At 45.9% G+C, this 26,207-nt stretch overlaps 1 protein-coding gene across 1 annotated transcript in view; it reads right to left on the minus strand.

Annotated features, from left to right (window-relative positions):
• KIF6 (kinesin family member 6) overlaps nt 1-26,207 on the minus strand; it is a 287,414-nt gene that overhangs the window by 7,272 nt on the left and 253,935 nt on the right. Inside the window, exons 17-21 of the mRNA XM_068232714.1 lie at nt 24,651-24,735; nt 23,235-23,370; nt 20,614-20,675; nt 10,756-10,824; nt 3,696-3,793 (exon numbers count right to left, since the gene is read on the minus strand). Coding sequence (XP_068088815.1) covers nt 3,696-3,793; nt 10,756-10,824; nt 20,614-20,675; nt 23,235-23,370; nt 24,651-24,735 — 450 coding nt within the window. The remainder of the gene's footprint in view (nt 1-3,695; nt 3,794-10,755; nt 10,825-20,613; nt 20,676-23,234; nt 23,371-24,650; nt 24,736-26,207) is intronic.

A 26,207-nucleotide genomic window follows, 5' to 3' on the forward strand; every position in this document is an offset into this window, starting at 1 on the left:
TTTTTAAAAACACTTAGTGAATGGCAGTTGCTCCGTCCAAATACCAAAAAAAAGTGTACGGTGTGCGGGGAGGCTGGCCAGCATCTGTGTATAAATCTTTTTCAGGGAATTTCTTTATACAGAATAATGGCCATGCTGAGAATCCCGCACGAAGAGTTGTCTGATTTCTAATACTTACTGTAAGTGACAGCAATATAGGAGAAAAATCATTCATGGCTCATTTTACTCTGGAAGAAATGTACTTCTTATTTGTATGTGTTTTCAATTTTGCGATTTTCATGACACTTCCTCTTTAAGCGAGTCAGACCAAAATTTTTAGACTTGTACTTGAGTAGATACAGTATTACAGCAGTGCCTGCGCTATTCTACAAGGTGGGAGAGCTATGGTTACGCCAGTGCCTTGAATACACAATATACCGTAATATATTTTAAATGTCTATGATAGCCGATGTACAGTCTGTTAAGGTGCCCATACACTAATTGATTTTCCCTGGCAAATTCGATCACTATGATTGAATCTGCAGAGTTTGATGACCTAACATGGCTGCTCGATCAAATTTCTGGCTGAAACCAAAATTATTGATCGGTATGGACAGAAGATCTAGTTTGATGGGGAGTGGTGTTGGCGCGTAGCAGGAGGCAATAGCCCATTGCCAGTGACGGCCTCCCAGGACTTGCCCCGCCTTCTCCCCTCAAGCTAATAGTGGTAACTCAGGACCCAGGCAATCTACTTGCAGCAACAGAGCATGCTGTGTCTTTCTGTCTCCGTTTCTACCAGCACTCGATCTCCATTACCAGGCGGCGTGTCACATGAGTACGTACATGTTGCTAGGTAACGGAGAATGAGCGCCAGTGGAGGTGGAGACAGACGGACACGGGAGGGAGCCGTCTGGAAGGACAGGAGAGTGCTGTCCATTGCCGCAAGTATTCTGCAGGGGTTCGGGCAGATCACTATTAGCCGGGGGGGGGGGGGGGACACCAAAGGGCCCATCAGTAAGCCAGCACCTATTCAGTAAGGAGTTCTTGGGCAAGACTCCCTAATACTGCTCGTACTGCCTACTGAGTGCGCTCTAGTGGCTGCCTCGCAGGTGCTTTAAGTCCGACAGGAGAAAAATGCTATACAAATACTGGAATTATTATTATTATTATTATTAGTGTTAGGGAAGGCCATTAGACAGCTTTGTACAGTGTGTTAGGGTGGCCATACAATACTAGGTATTTCAGCCTGATCAACCTTCTAAAGGGGCCCATACACTCAGCCGATTTTCTGGCCGACCGATCGCGATCGATCGCAAATCGGTTGGCCAATCGACCGATCGATGGCCGATTTCGATCGATTTCCATCGAGCTGGCAGGATGGAAAATTTAGGTCGATCTGATGAGATTGCTTATCAGTTTGCATTGGCCTTAATGGAAATCTGATGGCAAAAAAAAATGCCATCAGATCGAATTTCAATAGATTTCAAACTGAAATCTATTGGAATTCTATCCTGGTAAAAAATGTTCTAAAAACGCATCAGATAGATCATCAGATGCATTTCTTATCTATCTGCTGCCAATCTGACGAGTGTATGGGCACCTTAATTCAATAAATGTATCAAACTGGAAAACAATCCGTACCGAAACATGGCAACCCGATCAATTTTAAGATCGATTTCTGGCCAAAATCTGTAAAATGAATTGCTTAGGGATGGCACAAAGTCTCGGCCATAAGGGCTTGATTGGGTGCACAAATAATGGGGTTCCACATCTTGCCAACCATCAAACCCCCAGCTGTTCCCCCCCCCCCCCCCCCCGCCCATGCCTCTGTTCAGTGTTAAAGGCTCGCCTATCTGCTGGTGTGACTGCTGACCTCCTGCCCTGCAGTGTCGCCGTGAGCACTTGTTCCACGTGATACTGGTGCATGTTGTGATGTCACTATGTGCCAAGTCACGTGGTACACACTGATACACCTGGAGGGCCTGGCAGGAGGTGGAGCTAGGACAACGTCCAATGGACTGCTGAAATCTATTGGAAATCACTATGCAATGTAAAGGAAGGCAATAGATACCTCTCTGATCAGATTCAATCAAAGAAAGATCTATCTAATGGTTGATCATCGGCTAATGTATGGGAAGCTTTAGAAGAGGTCACTGGTCAGCTCTGTACAGGGAGACACAGAGAGACTGCAGCAGGAGATGACGGGAGGAGGAGACTGGCAGTGTGAAAAGCGATTGCCTGTAATCTGTGTGTGTTTGTCTGACAGCAATTGGCGATAAGCGAGAGAGAGCCAAGTGCCTCTTAGGACAACAATAGTGACATCTGCTGCTCTGCTGAATGTGATAAAGTGACAAGTGAGGAGACTCGATAACCCCATCCAGAGATCTTCAGTCACTGCAATGACACACGCTGCTTCCTAAGAGGCTGAAAACCCACCAGCCTTCTATCACCAGGCCTTCCTGTCAGCAAATGACTGTAGAAATCGTTACTCCTCCGCTGTCCGGCCCAGAATGTCATGCTATTATTAGTATTATGTTGTACCATATTATTATTACTGTATGTATTTATATAGCGCGGACATCTTCTGCAGAACTTTACAGAGTACAGAAGCATGTCACTGACTGTCCTCAGAGGAGCTCACAATCTACCGTAATCCCTACCATAGTCAGTCTAATGTCCTACCATATTATTATTATTATGTATTTATATGGCACTGGCATCTTCTGCAGCACTTTACAGAGTACAGAAGCATGTCACTGTCTGTCCTCAGAGGAGCTCACAATCTAATCCTATCATAGTCATAGTCTAATGTCCTACCATATTATTATTATTATTATGTATTTATATGGCACTAACATCTTCTGCAGCACTTTACATAGTCAAGTCACTGACTGTCATCAGAGGAGCTCACAATCTAATCCCTACCATAGTCATAGCCTAATATCCTACCATATTATTATTATGTATTTATATACCACTCACATCTTCTGCAGCACTTTACACAGAACATAATCATGTCACTGACTGTCCTCAGAGGAGCTCACGATCTAATCCTACCATATTATTATGTATTTATAGCACTGACATCTGCAGCACTATACAGAGTAGGCCTGAAAGAGAAATAGTTTTTAAACCGAAATCGCAATCACCAAGATCACAATTTCAGAATCGTCAAAGCTCCAATTTCTGTGATTACGTCATTTCCACATGGGGGAAGTTTGAAGAAGCAGCTTCAAACTTACCCCAAGTCCAGGCACGTGCTGTCTGCAGCATCGGCAATGTTGGACATACCTTCCGACACGGTACTTCGGTGGAGGGGTCCAGTTAGGCATGGTTGGGACAGACTTTGATTAGGGTTAGGCATCAGTGTGGGTGTTAGAGTAAGGCATTGGTGGTGGGGGTTGGTTAGGTATTGGTAGAAGGAGGGCTTTGTGTGAAAATAGGGTTAGGTTGATCGATAGTAGAATATCAGAATTATTACTGTACAGTAGAATATCTGCGATTTTACCAATTTTCTACTTGCAGCTACTTTGCATGGTGACCACCCTTTGGGAAGTACTCCTCCCTACTCCACGATCAGATCTCTGAATTGGGAGTATCGGAATTGACACACATGGCACCACAGTAAACATTGTGTTATAAGCCAAATTACCGGAAATACCTCCGGACCCACCTCCAACCAGTCATATTACAGCAGCTGATATAGGCAACATTACCTTTCCTCTTCAGCAAGCTCTGCCGCGCTCTCACAAACGCCAGGATGTCGGCATCTGTCTGGGTGTCTCCCGTCAGTGGGATCGCAACGTCCGACGCTCTACAGAAAACAATATAATCTATCAGCAAATAATCCGTAAACAGTGAATACTTTACACACTCCCAAACCTGCAAGAAGGTTCAATATCTGACCCATTTTGATTGTGACTTTAGAATTTGTGGTGTATATGCTTAAATGGCTGTGTGGCCTTGCATATGTGGGCAAGATCACTGCACCATATAAAACGAGATTTCAGAAGTATAGGAGTGACATTAAAGAGGAACTGTAGTGAAAATAACATAATTAATACAATTACTTATTTTTTTACAATATTCATTTATATATTATTTAGTCATTGTTTGCCCATTGCAAAATCTTTCCTCTTCCTGATTTACATTCTGAAATTTATCACAAGTGGTGACACATTTAGTTCTGCCAGGTGATCTGTACGGAATGTACGTTATTGATAGTTCTATGCATAGAGGGAGATATTGCTTGCTTGGCAATTGGAAAAAGCGGTTATTTCCCACAATGCAACGAGGTTCACAGAAACAAACTGTCAGGACCATGGCGCTGACATCACACTGTGGGAGGGGTCACACAGATTCCCCTGATGATCTATTTGAGAAAAGGTAAAGATTTCTTGTGGGAAAGGGGGTATCAGCTACTGATTGGGATAAAGTTCAATCCTGGGTTTAAGTTCCACTTTAAAGGGGAACTTCAGCCTAAACAAACATACTGTCATCAAGTTACATTAGTTATGTTAATTAGAATAGATTGGTAATATAATCTCTTACCCACCCTGTTTTAAAAGAACAGGCAAATGTTTGTGATTCATGGGGGCTGCCATCTTTGTCATGGGGGCAGCCATCTTTTTGGTTGAAAGGAGGTAACAAGGAGCAGGAGACACAGTTCCAACTGTCCTGTGTCCTGATTACCCCTCCCAGCTGCACATGCTAGGCTTCAAATGTCAAATTCAAAATGTAAAAAAAAAAATTGCACCAAAACAGCAGAACGAGAACAACAAAATCAGAAATCCCATCATGCTTTGCACAGCATCAGGGGAAAAAAGCCCGGGCAGTTTTCTTCTGTGCAGCTAAAAATGAGGCTTGTATGAAAGAAACAAAGTTCTGATGCTGTGAAACTGTTAAAGAAACACCAAGCCTTTTCAGTGCTGCTGAGTCGATTTTTAGTCCGGAGGTTTACTTTAAGTTAGCCCTCGAAGTCTCTCTACAAGGGAAAACTCCAGACCAGAACAAACGGTAACAGTGCACTTGTGCACAGTGAACATCAAAGATTGCTGCTAAGATCTTTACTTTGAGCACAATGACATCCCCTCAGGTGTGAATAGCAACAATTGCTTACGTGTTTTTTGGATGAGAGGTAAATAATGTTTGCTCAACAGGTTGCAGCTTATGTATACACTCACCTAAAGGATTATTAGGAACACCATACTAATACAGTGTTTGACCCCCTTTCGCCTTCAGAACTGCCTTAATTCTACATGGCATTGATTCAACAAGGTGCTGAAAGCATTCTTTAGAAATGTTGGCCCATATTGATAGGATAGCATTTTGCAGTTGATGGAGATTTGTGGGATGCACATCTAGGGCATGAAGCTCCCGTTCCATCACATCCCAAATATGCTCTGTTGGGTTGAGATCTGGTGACTGTGGGGGCCATTTTAGTACAGTGAACTCGTTGTCATGTTCAAGAAACCAATCTGAAATGATTCGAGCTTTGTAACATGGTGCATTATCCTGCTGGAAGTAGCCATCAGAGGATGGGTACATGGTGGTCATGAAGGGATGGACATGGTCAGAACAATGCTCAGGTAGCCCGTGGCATTTAAACGATGCCCAATTGGCATTAAGGGGCCTAAAGAGTGCCAAGAAAACATCCCAAGACCCCCACACACCGTTACACCACCAGCCTGCACAGTGGTAACAAGGCATGATGAATCCATGTTCTCATTCTGTTTAGGCCAAATTCTGACTCTATCGAGACTCATCAGACCAGGCAACACTTTTCCAGTCTTCAACTGTCCAATTTTGGTGAGCTCGTGCAAATTGTAGCCTCTTTTTCCTATTTGTAGTGGAGATGAGTGGTACCCGGTGGGGTCTTCTGCTGTTGTAGCCCATCCGCCTCAAGGTTGTGCATGTTGTGGCTTCACAAATGCTTTGCTGCATACCTCGGTTGTAACGAGTGGTTATTTCAGTCAACGTTGCTCTTTTATCAGCTTGAATCAGTCAGCCCATATTCCTTTGACCTCTAGCATCAACAAGGCATTTTTGCCCACATGACTGCCGCATACTGGATGTTTTTCCCCTTTCACGCCATTCTTTGTAAACCCTAGAAATGGTTGTGCATGAAAATCCCAGTAACTGAGCAGATTGCGAAATACTCAGACCGTCCCGTCTGGCACCAACAACCATGCCACGCTCAAAATTGCTTAAAGTGAACCAGAGATGAAGCACCCTCATGCATTTTACCATATATATCAGTGGGAACATTAGCGAAAACGCCTACCCTGTTCTCCGTTTCATCCTTCACTGCTCAGTCTGCTTGTTATCAGACCTGATAAAATCCCTGACTGAGCATTCAGTCTGGCTTTGCTCAGGAATCATTATAGCAGAGTCTGTGTTCTCTGATGTCTTTTCAAGCCCAAGCCTGCCCCCTTCTGGCTCTGCTTTCCCTTTTCTATATACTGCAGCATCACAGAGAGCTGTGATGAGATGGGGGAGCTGCTGTTGTAAGGGAATATTAAAAAACGTTTTTTTTTTAATCTATATTTCTAAGTCATAAGAGGTTTTTTAGAAATGGTGATTTCATTTTGCACACAGCCCACTAAATAATATGCTTTTGTGATAAACTGTGTTTTGCGTGGAGTTTTAGTTAAAAAAAAAAAACACAATTAAACGGCACACAAGATTGGCGAAAATACCAGGTATAGTATTTATTTTGTAAAATCTATCGGGGATATGTTTATTTTGTGCCAAAGCGTTCATCTCTGATTTTCTTTAAATCCCCTTTCTTTCCCATTCTGACATTCAGTTTGGAGTTCAGGAGATTGTCTTGACCAGGACCACGCCCCTAAATGCATTGAAGCAACTGCCATGTGATTGGTTGAGAAGATAACTGCATTAATGAGAAATTGAACAGATGTTCCTAATAATCCTTTAGATCAGTGTATATGCTATTGTTTTATCTCACAGTGTTTTCTTGATGGCGCTCAGTGTCGGGTTATGTTCACATGGTCATCTGTCTCTTATGAACTCCCACCTCATATTGGTACCTTTATGGTGTGTATCCTTATGGTTGAACTCAGGGGCGTAACTACAGGGGAGTAGCCCTTGTGACCACAGGGGGGGGGGGGGCACAGAGCTGTAATTGGGTTCCAACAACTACCTCACTCACACTTATAGAGGTTGATCCTTCAGATCAGGTGTTTTTATGGCTACACTTGTTATGGGTGTGAAGATCATGATGGCCACACTTGTTTCATGACCCTTGTGAGATGGGCTCCTAAGCTGGGAGGGTCACCAGAGTAGGCAAAGGAAGGGGTGTGAACATTGGATGGCCCCATCCACGATCTGCAGTTACGTCTCTGGTTGAGCTCATCAAGATCATTCAATCAGATATTTCCCGGTGAATACCATGCAAAGCTTACATTGTGTATTTGCATTACGATCATTTTATTGGACATGTTGATTTATTATTTATGTAGGTATACCATGCAAAGCACTTATTATGCATTCCTACCATAGCTGTCTGTATAATGGTGTCCTATGGTAGTATCATCACTGACCACGCCGATAGGAGTTGTGTTACATTACCGTGTACACAGCTTGGATAGAGTTGAGGTGGTGCGCACTTACAATCTGGAGTGCGGCATTGCTTGCTTTGTGACGATGACCACAACAACGGTGGCTGTTCACATCCACTGCATATTTTTGCATTATCTGGTATCACGCATAGGTTTGCATTCATTATAATTGCCTTCACTGTGGACCGGTCCACAATAGTATCATGTTGCTGCCTGAACATGCGGCGGATGTCCCCGACATGTCCGCAAGGCAGATCTTATTGATCTGCATGGAGACGCATTATACGTGCAGTGTGTCACCATGACTACGGTCCATTCACGTGCTCTGCACAACGCAGGGCTTGGCCCGCCCAACAAGACTAAACACAGTTCCCCAATTTGCATCACATCACCCAGGCAACACCGCTGGGCACATGGGTGGAGAAGCATGATGCATTGCACCACTCTACCCTTTAATCTGGTTCCCGCGCCAACTCCAACCCGCCCAGCAAGGAGAGTATATGCTTCCTTTCAGCACAATCTGAGCGGGAGTGGCCTGATTGGCTCTCCTCTCACTGGACGTACCACAGTTTCACTACACCCCTTGACCGATTCAAAAGCACCAACGGCAGCCCTCCCCACTGCACACGGGGTGGCGCAGACACTCTGTCTCAAGGTATGTCACTTTGAATGACAGGTCTCAGGATCCATTTGAGTTAAAGGATTACACTAAGGGCCCTTTTCCACTAGCAAACCCTAGCGTTCACGCTGAACGCTAGCGATTGCTGAATAGCAAAGTGCAGGAAAGTTCTGGCGATTGCGTTGACGATTTTGCTATGCTGTAGTGCATAGCAAAATCGCGGCAAATATCGCTCCGCGGCGCGATCGCGTTTGAGGCAAAAACGAATCGCAGTAGTGGAAATAACCTACCGCGATTCCTATGTTACTTAGCAAACCATAGCGATTGTAAAATCGCTAGCGGTTTGTGATTTTGCGATTCAGCTAGCGCTAGTGGAAAAGGGCCCTAAAGGTCTTCTAATTATTGTCCACCAGATAGTGCCCATGGTTAATTGAGGAGAAGTTGTGTCATAGAGGTTTTTTATTGAAGTTTCCCACATTGTGGTTACATATTTGTCTGCCCTATGCCTTGACAAAGGGGACCAGATTGGCCACGAAACAATTGTCGGATGCACGGTCAGATATCTTTACATGTGTGTATGATGGAACAATTAATTTGCACAAGTTCAAACAAGTCTGTGTGCAGATCCTTCCTTGGAATAGAGTTAGACAGAGGAAGGAGCAGAGTCCTCCAGCAGCACAGAGTGTATCAGTAGCGGAGAGTTAGATAGAGGAAGGAGCAGAGTCCTCCAGCAGCACAGAGTGTATCAGGAGAAAAGAGTTAGAGGGAGGAGCAGAGTCCTCCAGCAGCACAGAGTATATAAGGAGAGGAGAGTTAGATAGAGGGAGGAGCAGAGTCCTCCAGCAGCACAGAGTATATCAGGAGAGGAGAGTTAGTGGAAGGAGCAGAGTCCTCCAGCAGCACAGGTTATATCAGGAGGAGAAAGTTTGATAGAAGGAGGAGCAGAGTCCTCCAGCAGCACAGAATATATCAGGAGGGGAGAGTTAGATAAAGGAAGGAGCAGAGACCTCCAGCAGCACAGAGTATATCAGGAGAGGAAGGAGCAGAGTCCTCCAGCAGCACAGAGTATATCAGGAGAGGAGAGTTAGATAGAGGAAGGAGCAGAGTCCTCCAGCAGCACAGAGTATATCAGGAGAGGAGAGATATATAGAGGAAGGAGCAGGGTCCTCCAGCAGCACAGAGTATATCAGGAGAGGAGAGTTAAGGCCCGTACTCACGGGCTGCAAAACTCGCCTGTCGCCAGCACACGTGAGCGTGTGGGCGACAGGCCGGCGACAGCTTCTCGCCAGGTCCCTCCGCGTACACATGCGGAAGAGGGACCAGCGGCAAGGCGGAAGCTGTCGCTGACGTTCCTCCTCCCCCCGCCGGAAGGTCTGTGAACCTCAATGGAGGTTGCTGTCGCTAGTCCGCGTACTCACGCGGACTAGCGACAGTTGCGGCGGGGGGGCAGCGGCGACTGTCGCCATGCGATTGAAAGTTTCAATCGCATGGCGACATAGCGACGGGCGACAGTTCGGGGGCGCGCGGGCGTGCGACGGCCCATACTCACGGGCGACCTGTCGCCGCAACACGCGCGCGCCGCGTGTTGAGGCGACAAAAGTCCCTCGTGAGTATGGGCCATTAGATAGAGGAAGGAGCAGAGTCCTCCAGCAGCACAGAGTATAGCAGGAGGGGAGAGTTAGATAGAGGAAGGATCAGAGCCCTCCAGCAGCACAGAGTATATCAGGAGAGGAGAGTTAGAGGAAGGAGCAGAGTCCTCCAGCAGCACAGAGTATATCAGGAGATGAGAGTTAGATAGAGGAAGGATCAGAGCCCTCCAGCAGCACAGAGTATATCAGGAGAGGAGAGTTAGAGGAAGGAGCAGAGTCCTCCAGCAGCACAGAGTATATCAGGAGAGGAGAGTTAGATAGAGGAAGGAGCAGAGTCCTCCAGCAGCACAGAGTATAGCAGGAGGGGAGAGTTAGATAGAGGAAGGATCAGAGCCCTCCAGCAGCACAGAGTATATCAGGAGAGGAGAGTTAGAGGAAGGAGCAGAGCCCTCCAGCAGCACAGAGTATATCAGGAGATGAGAGTTAGATAGAGGAAGGAGCAGAGTCCTCCAGCAGCACAGAGTATATCAGGAGGGGAGAGTTAGATAGAGGAAGGATCAGAGTCCTCCAGCAGCACAGAGTATATCAGGAGAGGAGAGTTAGAGGAAGGAGCAGAGCCCTCCAGCAGCACAGAGTATAGCAGGAGACTAGAGTTAGATAGAGGAATGAGCAGAGTCTTCCAGCAGCACAGAGTATATCAGGAGAGGAGAGTTAGAGGAAGGAGCAGAGCCTTCCAGCAGCACAGAGTATATCAGGAGAGGAGAGTTAGAGGAAGGAGCAGAGTCCTCCAGCAGCACAGAGTATATCAGGAGAGGGGAGTTAGATAGAGGAAGGAGCAGAGCCCTCCAGCAGCACAGAGTATATCAGGAGAGGAGAGTTAGAGGAAAGAGCAGAGTCATCCAGCAGCACAGAGTATATCAGGAGGAGTCCTAGTTTACCAGGGGCGATCTGTAGAGCTGCCATATGTTGTGACAGTGACATTCTTTACCTTTGGCCAGGTGCTGACTGCTGTAAGCTGCTTCGGGTGCGGCCCTCTGAATCTGCATTTTCCGGACTGCTGTGGAATACATTTATAAAGTGAATGGGAAAGAAAATGATTTAATATACAGGAATTTATAATGCAGTAGAAGAGGGGGGAATTTACATAATATCAATACTTTATCAGGTGATGCACTTTCCCACAAGTTGGGTGATTTGCTAGCTCCAAATCTTCTCTTCCGGCCTACACCAAAGTTAAAAAAGAGTTTCACTTAGCTGGGGCGTCTACCAGCCAGAGCAGGACGGCGCGGGCACAGGGTGGCTGAAGGGGGCTGGTAAAAGCCCCATGTAAGTGAAACTTTTTTTTTTTTTTACTTTTTTTTTGGTTCCCTTTATTAGAATATTTGCTCATCACTGATTCTTAAAAGTTTAGCTGTAATACCTAAATATGTCCAGTAGATGGCAGTAAACCCCCTCAGTCCTGATTTGTGGCACATACAATGGAAGGAAACGCTGTGTGATGTATGTACACGATATGTCACTGAGTGATCATACCACACTTCTCACACTGCTTCTAATTAGCCCTTGTTTGGTCTCATCAGGCTTTGTTCTGCAGCAGTTGTGGCACTGCAAGTCTCCTGCGTGGCGGTTCTGTGCTGGCGTGTATTCCTGGAAGAGGGCGACGGCTCGGAAAACATGACCCAAAGTTTTTGCATAACAGTTTTGTTTTTGATGTAAACTACAATTTAAAACATCGGGTCTATGTATATAAAGGTGCATTTTTAAAAGAAACCTGAGTTTAAACGAAAGAAGAAATATATACATACCTGGGGCTTCCTCCAGCCCCCTTCAGGCTGATTGGTCCATTGCCATCCTTCTCCGCTTCCTGGATCCTGGATTCTCTGCTACGGTTCCCGGTAATTTGGCAAGTCAAGGGTGTACTGCGCATGAACGAAACGCTCCTGGCAGTGGGAGCGCGACGGTGAGAACGCACAGCTGGACGGTGGAGGATCCAGGTGGCGGAGGAGGACGGCGAGGAAACAATCCGCCTCAAGGGGCTGGAGGAAGCCCCAGATATGTATACATTTCTTCTTTCCTTTGATCTCAGATACACTTTAAATAATAATGTATGGTTTATATATCTCTGCATCCCTGTGTAACAGCTCAAGGGCTGGTTCAGAGCATGTCTGAACTGGCCGACGTCTCGTTCCAAATGCTTTTCTGTGAGCCTGCAGAAAACCATTAGTCGGCTTTCGGCGGCGATTCCCGGCATGCAACGGTTTTCATTCCCGCAGTAGGACATGGAAGTGTGGTGGTAAGCAATCCTGGAAGTGACATGTTGCTTCCAGGATCAGCTAAGAGCCAGGCAGACAACGGCGAAAATCGGGATCAAAACAGGGCGGTGGCGCAAACAGTATATCTCTGCATCCCTGTGTGACAGCTTTACTCACATGACTTGTAGATTAGGTATGATCATTGCTCTGTGCTGTCCTTCCTGTTCCTGTCTATACTGTATACTGTGTACACTGTACACTAGCTGTGATATCTCTGCATCCCTGTGTGACAGCTTTACTCACATGACTTGTAGATTAGGTATGATCATTGCTCTGTGCTGTCCTTCCTGTTCCTGTCTATACTGTATACTGTGTACACTGTACACTAGCTGTGATATCTCTGCATCCCTGTGTGACAGCTTTACTCACGTCACATGACTTGTAGATTAGGTATGATAATTGCTCTGTGCTGTCCTTCCTTTTCCTGTCTATAATGTACACTGTGTACACTGTACACTAGCTGTGATATCTCTGCATCCCTGTGTGACAGCTTTACTCACATGACTTGTAGATCAGGTATGATAATTGCCTTGTGCTGTCCTTCCTTTTCCTGTCTATAATGTACACTGTGTACACTGCACACTAGCTGTGATATCTCTGCATCCCTGTGTGACAGCTTTACTCACATGACTTGTAGATCAGGTATGATCATTGCTCTGTGCTGTCCTTCCTGTTTCTGTCTATACTGTATACTGTGTACACTGTACACCAACTCTGATATATCTGCATCCCTGTGTGACAGCTGAAAGGATTTCCGAGGTAACAAAAATATTATCAGCTTTACTTACCTGGGGCTTCTTTCAGCCCCTAGAAGTCTGTGTGACCCTCCTTGCAGGTCTGCTATGCGCCACGGTCCCGCTCTCAGCCCACTAGTGGATCAGCGGGTCGGGGGCTTCTGCTTGGCGTGAGCCACTCGCGGTTGCATTCTTGCTGCCAGAAGTGTTCAAGGTTTTAGAGAAAAAAATCCTACCGGCGGCCTAGGCCCCCTTTAATGTAATGTAATAAAAAATAGCCGTACCTTTCAGAGCAGGGAAGAGACTTTTCCCGTACGTAAAAAAGAACCTCTGCAATTTACCGGTTCCCCACCTCATACAGAGGCCCTTCCGCTCTGAAGTTTCAGGGAAGCGGTGGAATGAGAGGGTAATGGATCCTTCAGATTAACCGTAAGAGCGTTGTGAAATGTCATCTAATTAACACCCCGGCGTAGAGCGTGCAGCGAGCACTTCCTGCGAGATCTCCGGAGCTGCCTCTCTTACACATCTGCTAAGTGAATTCAGAGCTGGAGAGCCTTAGGAACGACTCCGCGGCTGGCTCTCGCCTCTCCCATCCCCGGTGAGGACAGACGAGTCATGCTGTAATGGAAGGAGCAGACTGGCGTTGTGTGACCGGGAAGAAGATAGATGTGTTGGAGCTCCGGCATGAGGTGTGGAGTGATGCCAGAGGCTCCCTGATGTCTGCAGGACGACCGTGTGACAACTGCCACTAACAGGAACAGGCCTCGATCATGTCAATGCAGATGCTATTAACCAGAAATATCCTGTGATAACAGCAGTTTCTGATTGTGGTGCTTAGAAAAATAAAGTTGATAAGGATACAATTGCTTATTTTTTTTTTTTACAATATTCATTTAGAATACCCAAGCAGCTCGGAGTGTGGAGTAAAGATGGCTAAAAGAGACCGAAAAGCACTCCTACTAAAAAGCAATGCTCGGTGTAATTTGCCTTCTTAAAACAGAAGGTATTTGCGGTATTTCAGCTTTAGGTGAACATCAGTGGTTACCCATAATGCACCACTACTGAATATGCAAATTATCTCTTTACGCTCCTGAAGCCAGTCTTACATCCAGAACCGCTGGTGTATAGAAAAACTATATCTTTAAACTTTACAGAGCTAGATCAACCCAACATGCAGAACGCCTGTGTCGGACTTTTGGACCTCGTCAGTGCATGGCAGGGATTGATATGGCTCTATGGGAAAGGGTTGGACCAATACAACAGAGTAACCAAGCAGCTCAGGGTGACACAAAACCACTAGTAAAGTATAGGGAACTAAAAGAGCCCGAAAAGCTCTCCTACTAAAAAGCACCAGCAGGGGGGTTTTAGGGTTAGGCATCACCAGGGGGGTTGTTAGAGTTAGGCACAACCAGAGGGGTGGTTAGGGTTAGGCACCACCAGAGGGGTGGTTAGGGTTAGGCACCACCAGAGGGGTGGTTAGGGTTAGGCACTACCAGGGAGGTCTAGGGGTTAGGGAGGGTTCTGTGTGAGAGTAGGGTTAGGTATAGTTCCAGTACAATATTTGTAACATATGCAGTGTAATTTTCCTTCTTAAAATAGAAGGTACTGTATATTCCTGCGTATAAGACTACTTTTTAACACTTGAAAATCTTCTGAACATTTGGGGGTCGTCTTATACGCCGGGTGTCATTGATGCCGGGTGATAAGCCCTGTCCTGCTACTGCCTCTCAGATCTCGCTGCTGAGGACTGTAGTGAAGCGGCGCAGGCGCATATATGCGAGATCTAAGAGGCAGAGAAGGAGGTAAATAGGATACAAGGGTGGGCCAGACAGGTGAAAGAGGTGTGTTTTATGGGCACACCGCGATCTATTCTTCCATACCGCTCTGATAAACCAGTAGACAAGGAGAGCTGACCAATCCACTTAAGGAGAGGGAGAGTTGACCAATCCATCCAGTCAATTGACTTTATACTGTTATATACTGGGTACCACATACAGTACAGAACCAGAATATGATTTTTTTTTATTTTAATGTGGTGTGCGTTGGAAGAGGGGTAGTCTTATATGGCGAGTATATCCCAAACTCTATATTTTAACTGTAAAAGTTGGGGGTCGCCTTATACGCCGGAATATACGGTATTTGCGATAATTCAGCTATTCATTTATATGAATATTCATTTATAAATTATTACCTGATGACCCGGCATTTCCCGGCTATGTATTTGTCTGGTGTTGGCTCTGCCCACTTTTTCTAACCCTAGCACTACTCAATGACCTAGTTTGTGAGCTTTGCGGTCTTTTACACTGATATGTTGCCCCCTGCTGGAAATTTGCTGATCCTCTCCAACCAAGGCTTGAATTGACCCTCATGGTCATGGATGGTTCCTGATCCCTTATTTTTGCTGCATGCATGGGGATTCCTTGATTGGAATGCATCTGTTCGGGATATGGACACTCTTGTTGGGTGCCCCCTTATAGTGCATGGACACTTTAATCAGTGCCCCCCTACATGCTGCTCTTGTAGATTCTAAAATTGTGCTATGGTTTGTGCGTACGTTTTTGAATTCAATTGTTACTTATTTAAATTGTACATCCTTGCCTGGATGACTTTTAGCCTGTTATTCCGGGTAAATATTTTACCTATTGTAAGCCGCGATATGCTGTGTAATCATTTATCATTGTTTGTATATGATGTGAATTAATTTTGAACTGTAGCTGTGGGAGGACCCCTTAGGCCACCGTCAGAGTGTGTTCCAGCATGGTCACTGCACGGAAACCGGAATGCGCTCAGCGTGGTTTGCCACGTCAGTGGTTACGCATTTCCACCCTTTTACTTAATCCACCATACAGAACGAGGCTTGTGCGCTCCGTTTGACAGGAAGCGCATAGTAATTGCGCCCTTATATTACTCACCATTATGGGCTGGCCAATCCCATCACTCTCTCCTGGATATAAACAGAGGAAGTTACCCACAATCCTCAGCTCCTGAAGAAGTGGTCACGTGGACCCCGCCACGCATGGAGCGTTCATGCACCTCCCTACACCTGGATATATTGCTGCCTCACTCTTTCTTATTGCGGAGACTCGGAGCCGGTGTAGTATACTTGCTAGGCCAATTTTTCTATCTGCTATGCCTGTCACATCATATGTTTGTGCACTAATACGAAATACTGGTTTGTCATGAGCATATGTTTCTAGTAACCCTCATACTAGATACACTGGTCACAGTCCTTATTGAGCACCAGTACCTTTATAATTATCAGGCACTTGTCACTTTTCACACCAGACCCGGGTCTCCACTTTATACTTGGGGCTCATTACCTGAACCCCGAGTTAAGTGTACTAGCAGTGCAGGTCACCATTTACAATTTGAGGTGAGGCGTTTTATTATTGTTGACATTATTATGTGTCTAAATAGGTTCTTTCTGATGGTTTTTAATTGATTTTGTGTGGTTTCTGCGGTTCAATAAAGCTTGCCATTTTATATATTCTGTGTTCCCCAACCCTGTCCTCAAGGCCCACCAACAGACACTAATTACCTCACCTGTGCATGTTTGTGGTTTTCTGCAAAACATGTACTGTTGGTGGAGCTTGAGAACAGGGTTGGGGAACTAAGTTCTACATGGTGGTGCAGTCTTTATGTACAGGTTGCTTCTTTGTTCTATGATTTGATTATCCTGTACCTTGCACACCATTTACATCACAGACTGCAGGTGTCTTTATAGATGTATACTAGTTTTGCGGTCTTTGGCATCAATAATTTGCTTTGAAATGAAACAAATCTGATTGGCTGTGGCTCCACCCCCTTTTCTGAATTTGAACCCCAGTCACTTAAAGTGAATCTGCAGACTAAAAATGTACTCACTAGCACTGAAAAGGCTTGGTGTTTCTTTAACAGTTTCACAGCATCAGAACTTTGTTTTTCTTACCCAAGCCTTGTTTTTTAGCTGCACAGAAGCTAATCTCCGCCCCATCAAAGAAATCTGCCTGGGCATTTTCCCCTGATAATGTGCAAAGCATGATGGGATTTCTGATGTTGTTGTTCTCATCGCCTAGCAACTGGGAAGGGTCATCAGGACACAGGACAGTTGGAACTGTGTCTCATGCTCCCTGTCACCTCCTTTCAACCAAAAAGATGGCTGCCCCCATGAAATCACAAATATTGGCCTGTTCTTTTAAAACAGGGTGGGTAAGAGATTATATTACCTATCTATTTTAATTAACATAACTAATGTAACTTAATGACAGTATGTTTGTTTAGGCTGAAGTTCCTCTTTAATGACCAACTGTACCAGGGTTGAGGCCTGTGCCATTAGCAGTGTAAGAATGGCAGAAATTAAATATTCCCCTTGAAAATCAATAGGTGAATTTTGATTGGCTTTTGTAGGCTCCACCCACTTTTCTGAATATTCATCCCTGTCACCTAGTGACCAACTGTGCAAAGTTTGAGAACCCTACCATTAACAGTGTAAGAATGGCTGCAGTTTACATTTTCCCAGTGAAATTTGTATTTGTCTCCGCCCACTTTTTGGTTATGGGGATAATATGTATCCTATATATTATTCCAGGTAATGTACTATGTGTGTGCCAAATCTCATTCAAATCCGTTCAGCCATTGTCGTGTGATCGAGTAACAAAACATCCAAACTTTCCCATTTATAATATTAGTGAGATTTAGTCAGTGTTTCCCCATTGTAAAATCTTTCCTCCCCCTGATTTACATTCTTAAATGTACCACAGGAGGTGGCTATATTTAGTCCTGTTAGGTGCAACTCTGCGGAATGGTTGTTTACTGAGGGCTCCAAAGCCAGTGAGAATAATGCCTGGTCTCTCAGAATGCTCTGGGAGGAGAATTCTGCATAGCTAAACAGCCTAGGCTAAGCATCACTGGTAGGACGGGGCTACATAACAATATACAGCAAAATATGGATATAGGAAGTGTTTGAGGCTAAAACTAGGATAATTACCATAAAAGTGGGTATCCTGAAAAATGTACAGGTCCTCCTTAAAGTGTACCAGAGCTGAACTAACTAAAAAGTTTTATATATACCTGGGGCTTCTTCCAGCCCCATCCGCACGGATCTCCCTCATGCTGCCGTCCTTCGCTGCCCGCTGCTTCGGTAACCGAGTGCCGTCACTTACGTCAGTCGGCTCCAGTCTACGCAGGAGAAGTGCGCCCTCTACATACTGTATCTCTCCAGCGGCTGCTGGAGAGATACGCAAACAGCGCACTACTCTTACGTCAGACTAGCTCCGCCTGACGTAAATGACGGGAAAAGTGACCTTAGGCTGTCGCGGACTCTACTTTCTGCATTTGTAGTCATTACCTTTTAAAACCACTTCACCTTCACCTTCACACGTGATCAGCTGCAGATGTTTCTCTAGTGGCGCGCCCAAATCCCCTGGTTTGTGAATTTAGGACAGTTCAAATTGACAGGAAGTGTAGCGGATTGGCCCAGTCCTAAGTTGCAAAAAATTTATATGCTAGCCACATTTATTATCATCTCACTGACCTTCTACAGTATACTAACAATCATTTTAAGAAACAGTTGTCTGCAGTATATACAAAATGTAAGTATTAGGCCTCTGTCAGATGTGCAGCCGAAAGCCCTTACTGCCAGTCAGCTGCTGTCTTGCACTAGCCAAGCGCTTATTGGTGTTCAGTACAGCGGTGGACAGGGTCCCTCCCCCCTTCCCCCATGGACTCACATCTGACTGCAGCCGTGCTCACATGTGACATGCCACGGTTTTCTGACCTGGAGCCACACCACTGCATGTCAAGTGCTGACACACGTAGTGGTACAAACACAATGATAGATGTAAATTGCACCCGAATGGCGCTTGTGGGTGGCAGACGGGAGGCTGAACTGCCCAACAAGCAGGCATTAGTGTGAGAAGCAGCTGTGCCTATCTTCATGCTGTCCGATATCATTGTAAAGCCTGGCATCAGATGTGGTATGGGGTAATAACATCCAGCTACTAGAGGGCACAGTTTCATGTCTGTAGCCAGCGGAATGATTAGAAGGCAAGATCAGTGGTGGAGAAGCACCATGATAGATAGAAAGTAGAAATAAGCAGGACAGAATAGCTGATGCCTTGTTTGAAGGGCAATTACTGATTACATATATATGAAGAGTTAGCTCCATGCACCTCCCTGCAATGCCAACATCCTTTGACAAGAGCCGAAGAGGAGGGATTCTTGGAGAATTAATGGTAAACTATGGGTGATGCATGGACCAAACCACCGAAGAACGTGTGGGGGGATACGGAGTTTATGAACTGAGATGTGAATCACTTTGTTACCACCCACAGAGGATAAAGTGAGGCTACGCAGAGCTGGTTTCTGCTAATTGTCGGGAAGAAGAAACCGTCCTGCCGTCCTGAAGAAAGCCCCTAAATACCTGATTGCACGCCGCGCGGACACAAGGCAAGATGTGAGATATCTCTCCGCGATGAATGGATAAACAATGAGATTTATTTTTGAAATAAAATAATAATTTTAAATAGTTTACAAAGATGTTTAGAAACTCCTGGGGGATTACTGTTATCTACATCTATTGGAAAGAGTTTTCTATGCTACAATACATACAGTGTTTCATCCTCATTTGGTGTCACAAAACTCTTGTGTGTTCCATGACTTGGTTACAGCAGACGTGGTAACCAATCTCAGCTCTTCCTGTTCAGTAAGCCAGCACCTATTCAGTAGGAGACCTTGGGCAAGGCTCCCTAACACTGTTACTACCTATAGAGCACACCCTAGTGGCTGCAGCTCCGCACTTCAAGTCCCCCAGGAGAAAAGCGCAATTTAAATGTTATTTGTCTTGACAACCAGGGACAACCTGTTACAAGTTTTAAGCCTTGCCCAAGAATCCCACAACTGCTGCCCCCAAAAATTGCACAATCCCCTTTTATGTAGAATTATGTCATTTTGATGATGTCTTATTTTGCCAACAATCATCACACAACAGAATCTCAGTAAAGGTGACCATACACCTGGCGATTTTTCCCGTCAATATCTAACTACCGGTAATTCAATGTTGCTAGAAATCAGTGCTCTAACATGCTGGCCAGATCGTTGTCTAAAAATTGTCCGATCCTCTTTTCTGTAGACTTACGTCATTTTGATGATGTGTTTTGATGGCTTCTTTTGCCAACAATCATCATACAAACTAAGTAAAGGTGGCACTACACATTTTTTACCGGTGATATGTGCGGACACCAACCCAAGAGAGACCTCTTTATTCATCCTTAGCAAAATTTCAAAAGGAGTACATCAGCCTGTCAGTCATTTAACAGATCTCCCTCGCTTCTTCAGAGGCAGTTCCTGCCTTGAGTCCGCTGACGAAGCGGGGGGACCCACGAAACATGTAATCCTGTCCTTTCTGTCTAAATTTTATTAAGGATGAATAAAAAGGTGTTCCTTGAACTGATGCCCTCAATTTGGTTTTTCTCTATTGTAGTTTTACCGTCAGTCTCCGAGTGAATGAAGCCCTGCTTCGTCAGGTAGCCTCAAGGTTTACATTGCAATGCAGGGATGCTGGGAATATCGCCTGGGCTTTATTGTCCTTCCTAACTGGTGTGTTTTGGGCTCACACTAGACAGATCCACCCACCAGCTAAAAGCAGAGAGAAGAGGAAGCAAGCTTCACTGCACATTTGGCTCATGAAACTGATTTTATATCTGTAACTTTGCTTATATCTGTTGTTTATATTTACTAATCCTCCTGATTGCTGTTAGAATCTGCCTTCTACATTTCTGGGTTCAGTTTGAATTCATACAGTGAAAGTAGTCTGTAGGGTACCTGTGAGGAAGCGGCAGGAAGGGTGATGCTGGACCGCTGCTCGTGTTCTGTGCTGTCTGGTTCTACAAGAAAATGAGAAGACATTATTTCTTGTGTTACGTCTCTCCACTTTGCCACAATTGCCTAGTCCTAAAAACTTGCCTGTATTATGACATAAGCCATTACTCTGCATTATACTCATAGCCAGCACCACTAAGGATAGGAAGCTCAGACCGGAACAACTCAGACTTCTTGTGTGCAGCCTGGGTGTACTGACTGATGAGAAATTAAACTTCAGGAATCAAGTCTCAGCTGTTGTGAAACATTCCTTCTTTCACCTAAGGAATATTGCAAAAATTAAGCACCTCATACCTCCATAAGATCTTCCAACCCTAGTTCATGTCTTCATCACATCACAACTGGACTACTGCAATGTTCTTTATACAGGCCTTCCAAGCAAAGACCTGCAATTAGTACAGAATGCCACTGCAAGGCTGTGAACTATCCAACCCCGATATTGCCACATGACACCAACCCTTCCCTCACTCCAACGGCTACCAATAAAATGGGGAATTCTGTTGAAAGAGACTCTGTAACAAAAAAAAATGCCCATGGGGGGTACTTACCTCGATAGGATCCAGAGGCTTCCCCTGTCCTTCTCTGTCCCACGGTGGTCTCGCTGGGCCCCTCCAAAACCACAGCCGACAATCAGTCTTGCTGTGGCAATATTTACCTTCCCTGGCTCTAGCACAGGCGCAGTAGCGGCTCCCCAACGGGCTAAGGCGAAAATAGCCGATCCCAATCGGGTCCATTCTACTGCGCAGGTGACTTGCGCCTGCACAGTAGAGCGGACCCAACTTGGATTGGCTATTTCCGCCTGAGCCGAAAGCCGCTACTGTGCCTGTGCTGTAACCGGGAAGGTATTTACATGCGCGCCGTTCGGGGACATCTAGCGAGACCACTGTGGGACGGAGGAGAACGGGGGAAGCCTCAAAAGGATCCAAAGGCTTCCTACTACCGAGGTGAGTACCCCCAAGGGGCACTTTTTATGTTACAAGTTATCTTTAAGATTGGCTTATTGACATTCAAATCCTTGCACAATCTGGGCCCTGAAAACCTGAAAGAGTTGTTGCAACTGCATCACCCCCCCACTATCTTAGATCTAAAGTATCTAAAAACTTGGTCACCCTCAGAGTTTACCTCAAAATCTTTGGACACTGAGCCTTCTCTCATGCTGCCCCTACACTTTGGAACTCCCTGGAACACCCAATCAGGACATCTCCATCCCTGGAAGCATTTAAGTCCAAACTGAAAAGCCACCAGTTTAGTCTGGCCTGTATGAACACCTGACTATTTCCCCTGTAACAGTCCAGCCTGCAACACTGTATTGATCTGAGACATATCTATGCGCTTTGAGTTCTAAGGAGAAAAGCACTTTACAAGTATTATTGAATTGTATAATTAAGGATGACCTCAAATTTCACCATGATTTATTTTAGCATCAAAATCTGCATTTTCGCCAGACTCGAAATTCTCACTAAAACATCATGGACTTTCACAAGATAAACAGTTTGGAGGGTAAAATGAGACCATTCACAAAAAGGTTTTTTTTTCATGCCCACATATTTTTCAGAATACTCTCATTTAAGCGAAACTGTGGCGAAAACTACGGAGAAACAAAAATGGCCTTATTCCCTTATCACTAGTAATGATGTCCAGCTTGTATGCATATTTTATGCAAATAGTAAGTGCCTTGGAATTGGGCCGATCCAAAGCAGTTCCTGATGATTTTGACTGGTCCAATTGAAAATTTCCTACAATGTGCACTAAATCTGAAAAAAAAAGGCTGGGGCTGTAGAGGGCTCCGGACTCTTCAGTCCCGGACTCATGGTCAGGGTCGGATTTACCATAAGGCACTGTAAGCTCGTACCTACAGGCATCTGATGATGGAAAGGCACCTCACTTTCCTCCCCAAGTGCCTCCCTCCTTCCCTATGCAGAGTACTGTGCAGAGCATAAATGAGAAGTTATTCACCTTCTGCTCTATGCATTCCACTGACGAGATCTCCCTTCAGCCGGAGACACCTCTAGCTACTTAATACTGAGGGTACCTCTGGCTATCTAATACTAAGGTGCACCTGTAGCTACCTCTGACGGGCAAGTGAAGTAAGGGAGAGATGACAGTTGGGGCAGCCAGCACACTTCTGGTACTGTTCGGTGGGTGTATGTAGGTTCATGGAGGGCAAAGTCTAGGGTGCCAGGACATCTGTGCCTATAGGCTCCTGTGATGCAAATCCGGGCCCGCTCATGGTGGATGAAATGACTGGCTCTGCCAAGGTTCCACAGTGTGTAGGGCAGTGATTGGCCTGGCGGATTTCTTCGGCTGAGCGATGAGCAAGTGCAATGTTCTCTCTACTCATCTGGCTACCTTGTTCCAATGATAGGAACAGGACCTATTGCTAGCCTACAGGTCAGCGATGCTTCTATACAGCGTGATCCATACACTATCGTTTGAGGGATTGGGTACTGATCGGGTTCAAGACTTTAGGATTGGCTGCATTTACTTTGGTTTTTCTTGCTCTGGTTTTGGTAGATCCGCCCTCCAGTTTTCAGCAATGAGACAAGGCGATGTTGTGTCCTCACCTGTAAGTGTGACGCCTCCGCAGACCACCAGTCCTCAAACTCTTTCAGAAGTCTCACTTTCGCCTTCTCCAGGAGAAGCTGCAGGTGTTCAATTTCCGTCTTCAGGCTTTTCAAGCGATTGAAGAGGATTTTGTACCTGCAGAAAAAAAAGTGATCAAGGTCAGATGAGCCAGGAATGTGGCCAGGGGTGGGCGCAAACAACACGACACCCCATTTATAGTGTACCTGAGATGAAATAAAATGAAGAATGCACACATACCCCGGGCTTCCTCCAGCCCCCTTCGACCTGATCACTCCCTTGTTGCCATCCTCCACCTCCTGCATCCTCTTGGTAACTTCGGCCAGTGGTAGCAGGTGCAATGCATGCGTTACCGTCACACTCCCACTGCCTGGAGCATTATGTGCCTGCGCAGTAGTACTGTGCATGCACAGAACACTCCCATCCATGGGGGCGCACGCAGCTCGGCCGTGCATGCGCAGTAAGCCACGAATCCCTACGTTTCTGTGAGCCATAGCGGAGGATCCAGGAGGTGGAGGAAGGTGGCGAAGGAACAATCAGGTTAAATGTGGCAGAGGAAGCCCCAGGTATGTATGCATTCTTCCTTTTATTTCATCTCAGGTTTACTTTGGTACCTTCCTGATTACGGAAAAGATTAAAATAATGTAAAATACATTAACTGACACACAGTCACATGACCACAGCTCCTACCATCATCAGCACTGGAGGGGAACACAATGAGGGGGAGGGGAGGGGGGGTGTTGGGGCGCCCAGCTAGGACAGTACATAGCAACTGAGGGTGAAAGGGCCGTCAGTGGGTGATCAAAGCGGCCTGGGAGGATGGTGAGGGACAGGGGCGTTGCTATCCGGAGCACTTCTGGGCACTCCAGCCAGAAAATGGGTGTGGCCATGCACCATAATGTAGGTGTGGTCAGGGGTGGAGCCAAATTTACATGAACTTAGCAGCGGACTAAGTAGGGTTGCCTAGCAAAATATTGGATGAAGCCCCCTCTCCATTAATACAAAAAATTAAATTGCAGCTCCCCTAAATAGGCAGTGTCACTTTTTTGGGGCTTGCAACGCCCCTGGTGAGGGAAGCCAAGGCCTGAAGGGAGCTGGAGGAAGCACCAGGTACATATAAATGCTTTCTTTTTTCAGTCTCAGATTTCTTTCAGGGTGTCTTTTAACAGTACAATTCCACGATTAATAAAACAGATCCATTTTTTTGCGGATTGATCCCATCAATCTGATTGGGTTGGTTAACAGGAATTTGCTGTTAATTGACATGACTAATTGTTTCCGCTTGGGGAGGGACAAGCACAGTTCTTGAGTCTCACTTCAAAAGCACTGGTTCACTTTAAGGAAGCCATAGCTGGAAGCAGGCAGGGGGTGAATATTTGGCTGTATTTATAGCAAACCTCTTTTTTTCCGCGTCCATCTGACCTCGCAGTTCCTCCTCCGCCGGGTCGTAGTCACTCAGGTCATCCGAGGAGCTGGAAACACCTAGAGGATATTTGGAAGATGATACAATATTTTGGCAAGCGTGTGAATCCAGCTCTGGCTTGTAGTTAACGGAGCAGCAGTATCAGCAATCCCAGCCGGAGTCTACAGAGAGAAGCATAGGAGGCCTACAAGCTCCACACACAGCACAACACACATGTATAGCAGAGATACCAGCCGGAGTCTACAGAGAGAAGCATAGGAGGCCTACAAGCTCCACACACAGCACAACACACACATGTATAGCAGCAATCCCAGCCGGAGTCTACAGAGAGAAGCATAGGAGGCCTACAAGCTCCACACACAGCACAACACACACATGTATAGCAGAGATACCAGCCGGAGTCTACAGAGAGAAGCATAGGAGGCCGACAAGCTCCACACACAGCACAACACACACAAGTATAGCAGAGATACCAGCCGGAGTCTACAGAGAGAAGCATAGGAGGCCTACAAGCTCCACACACAGCACAACACACATGTATAGCAGATATACCAGCCGGAGTCTACAGAGAGAAGCATAGGAGGCCTACAAGCTCCACACACAGCACAACACACATGTATAGCAGAGATTGCAGCCGGAGACTACAGAGAGAAGCATAGGAGGCCTACAAGCTCCACACACAGCACAACACACACATGTATAGCAGAGATACCAGCCGGAGTCTACAGAGAGAAGCATAGGAGGCCTACAAGCTCCACATACAGCACAATACACACACATATATAGCAGAGATTCCAGCCGGAGTCTACAGAGAGAAGCATAGGAGGCCGACAAGCTCCACACACAGCACAACACACATGTATAGCAGAGATACCAGCCGGAGACTACAGAGAGAAGCATAGGAGGCCTACAAGCTCCACACACAGCACAACACACACATGTATAGCAGAGATACCAGCCAGAGTCTACAGAGAGAAGCATAGGAGGCCGACAAGCTCCACACACACACAGCACAACACACATGTATAGCAGAGATACCAGCCAGAGTCTACAGAGAGAACCATAGGAGGCCTACAAGCTCCACACACAGCACAACACACATGTATAGCAGATACCAGCCGGAGTCTACAAAGAGAAGCATAGGAGGCCGACAAGCTCCACACACAGCACAACACACACATGTATAGCAGAGATACCAGCCGGAGTCTACAGAGAGAAGCATAGGAGGCCTACAAGCTCCACACACAGCACAACACACATTTGTATAGCAGAGATTCCAGCCGGAGTCTACAGAGAGAAGCATAGGAGGCCTACAAGCTCCACACACAGCACAACACACACATGTACAGCAGCAATCCCAGCCGGAGTCTACAGAGAGAAGCATAGGAGGCGGACAAGCTCCACACACACAGCACAACACACATGTATAGCAGAGATACCAGCCAGAGTCTACAGAGAGAACCATAGGAGGCCTACAAGCTCCACACACAGCACAACACACATGTATAGCAGATACCAGCCGGAGTCTACA

This window comes from Hyperolius riggenbachi, chromosome 4, assembly GCF_040937935.1.
Source record: "Hyperolius riggenbachi isolate aHypRig1 chromosome 4, aHypRig1.pri, whole genome shotgun sequence".
NCBI lineage: Eukaryota > Metazoa > Chordata > Amphibia > Anura > Hyperoliidae > Hyperolius > Hyperolius riggenbachi.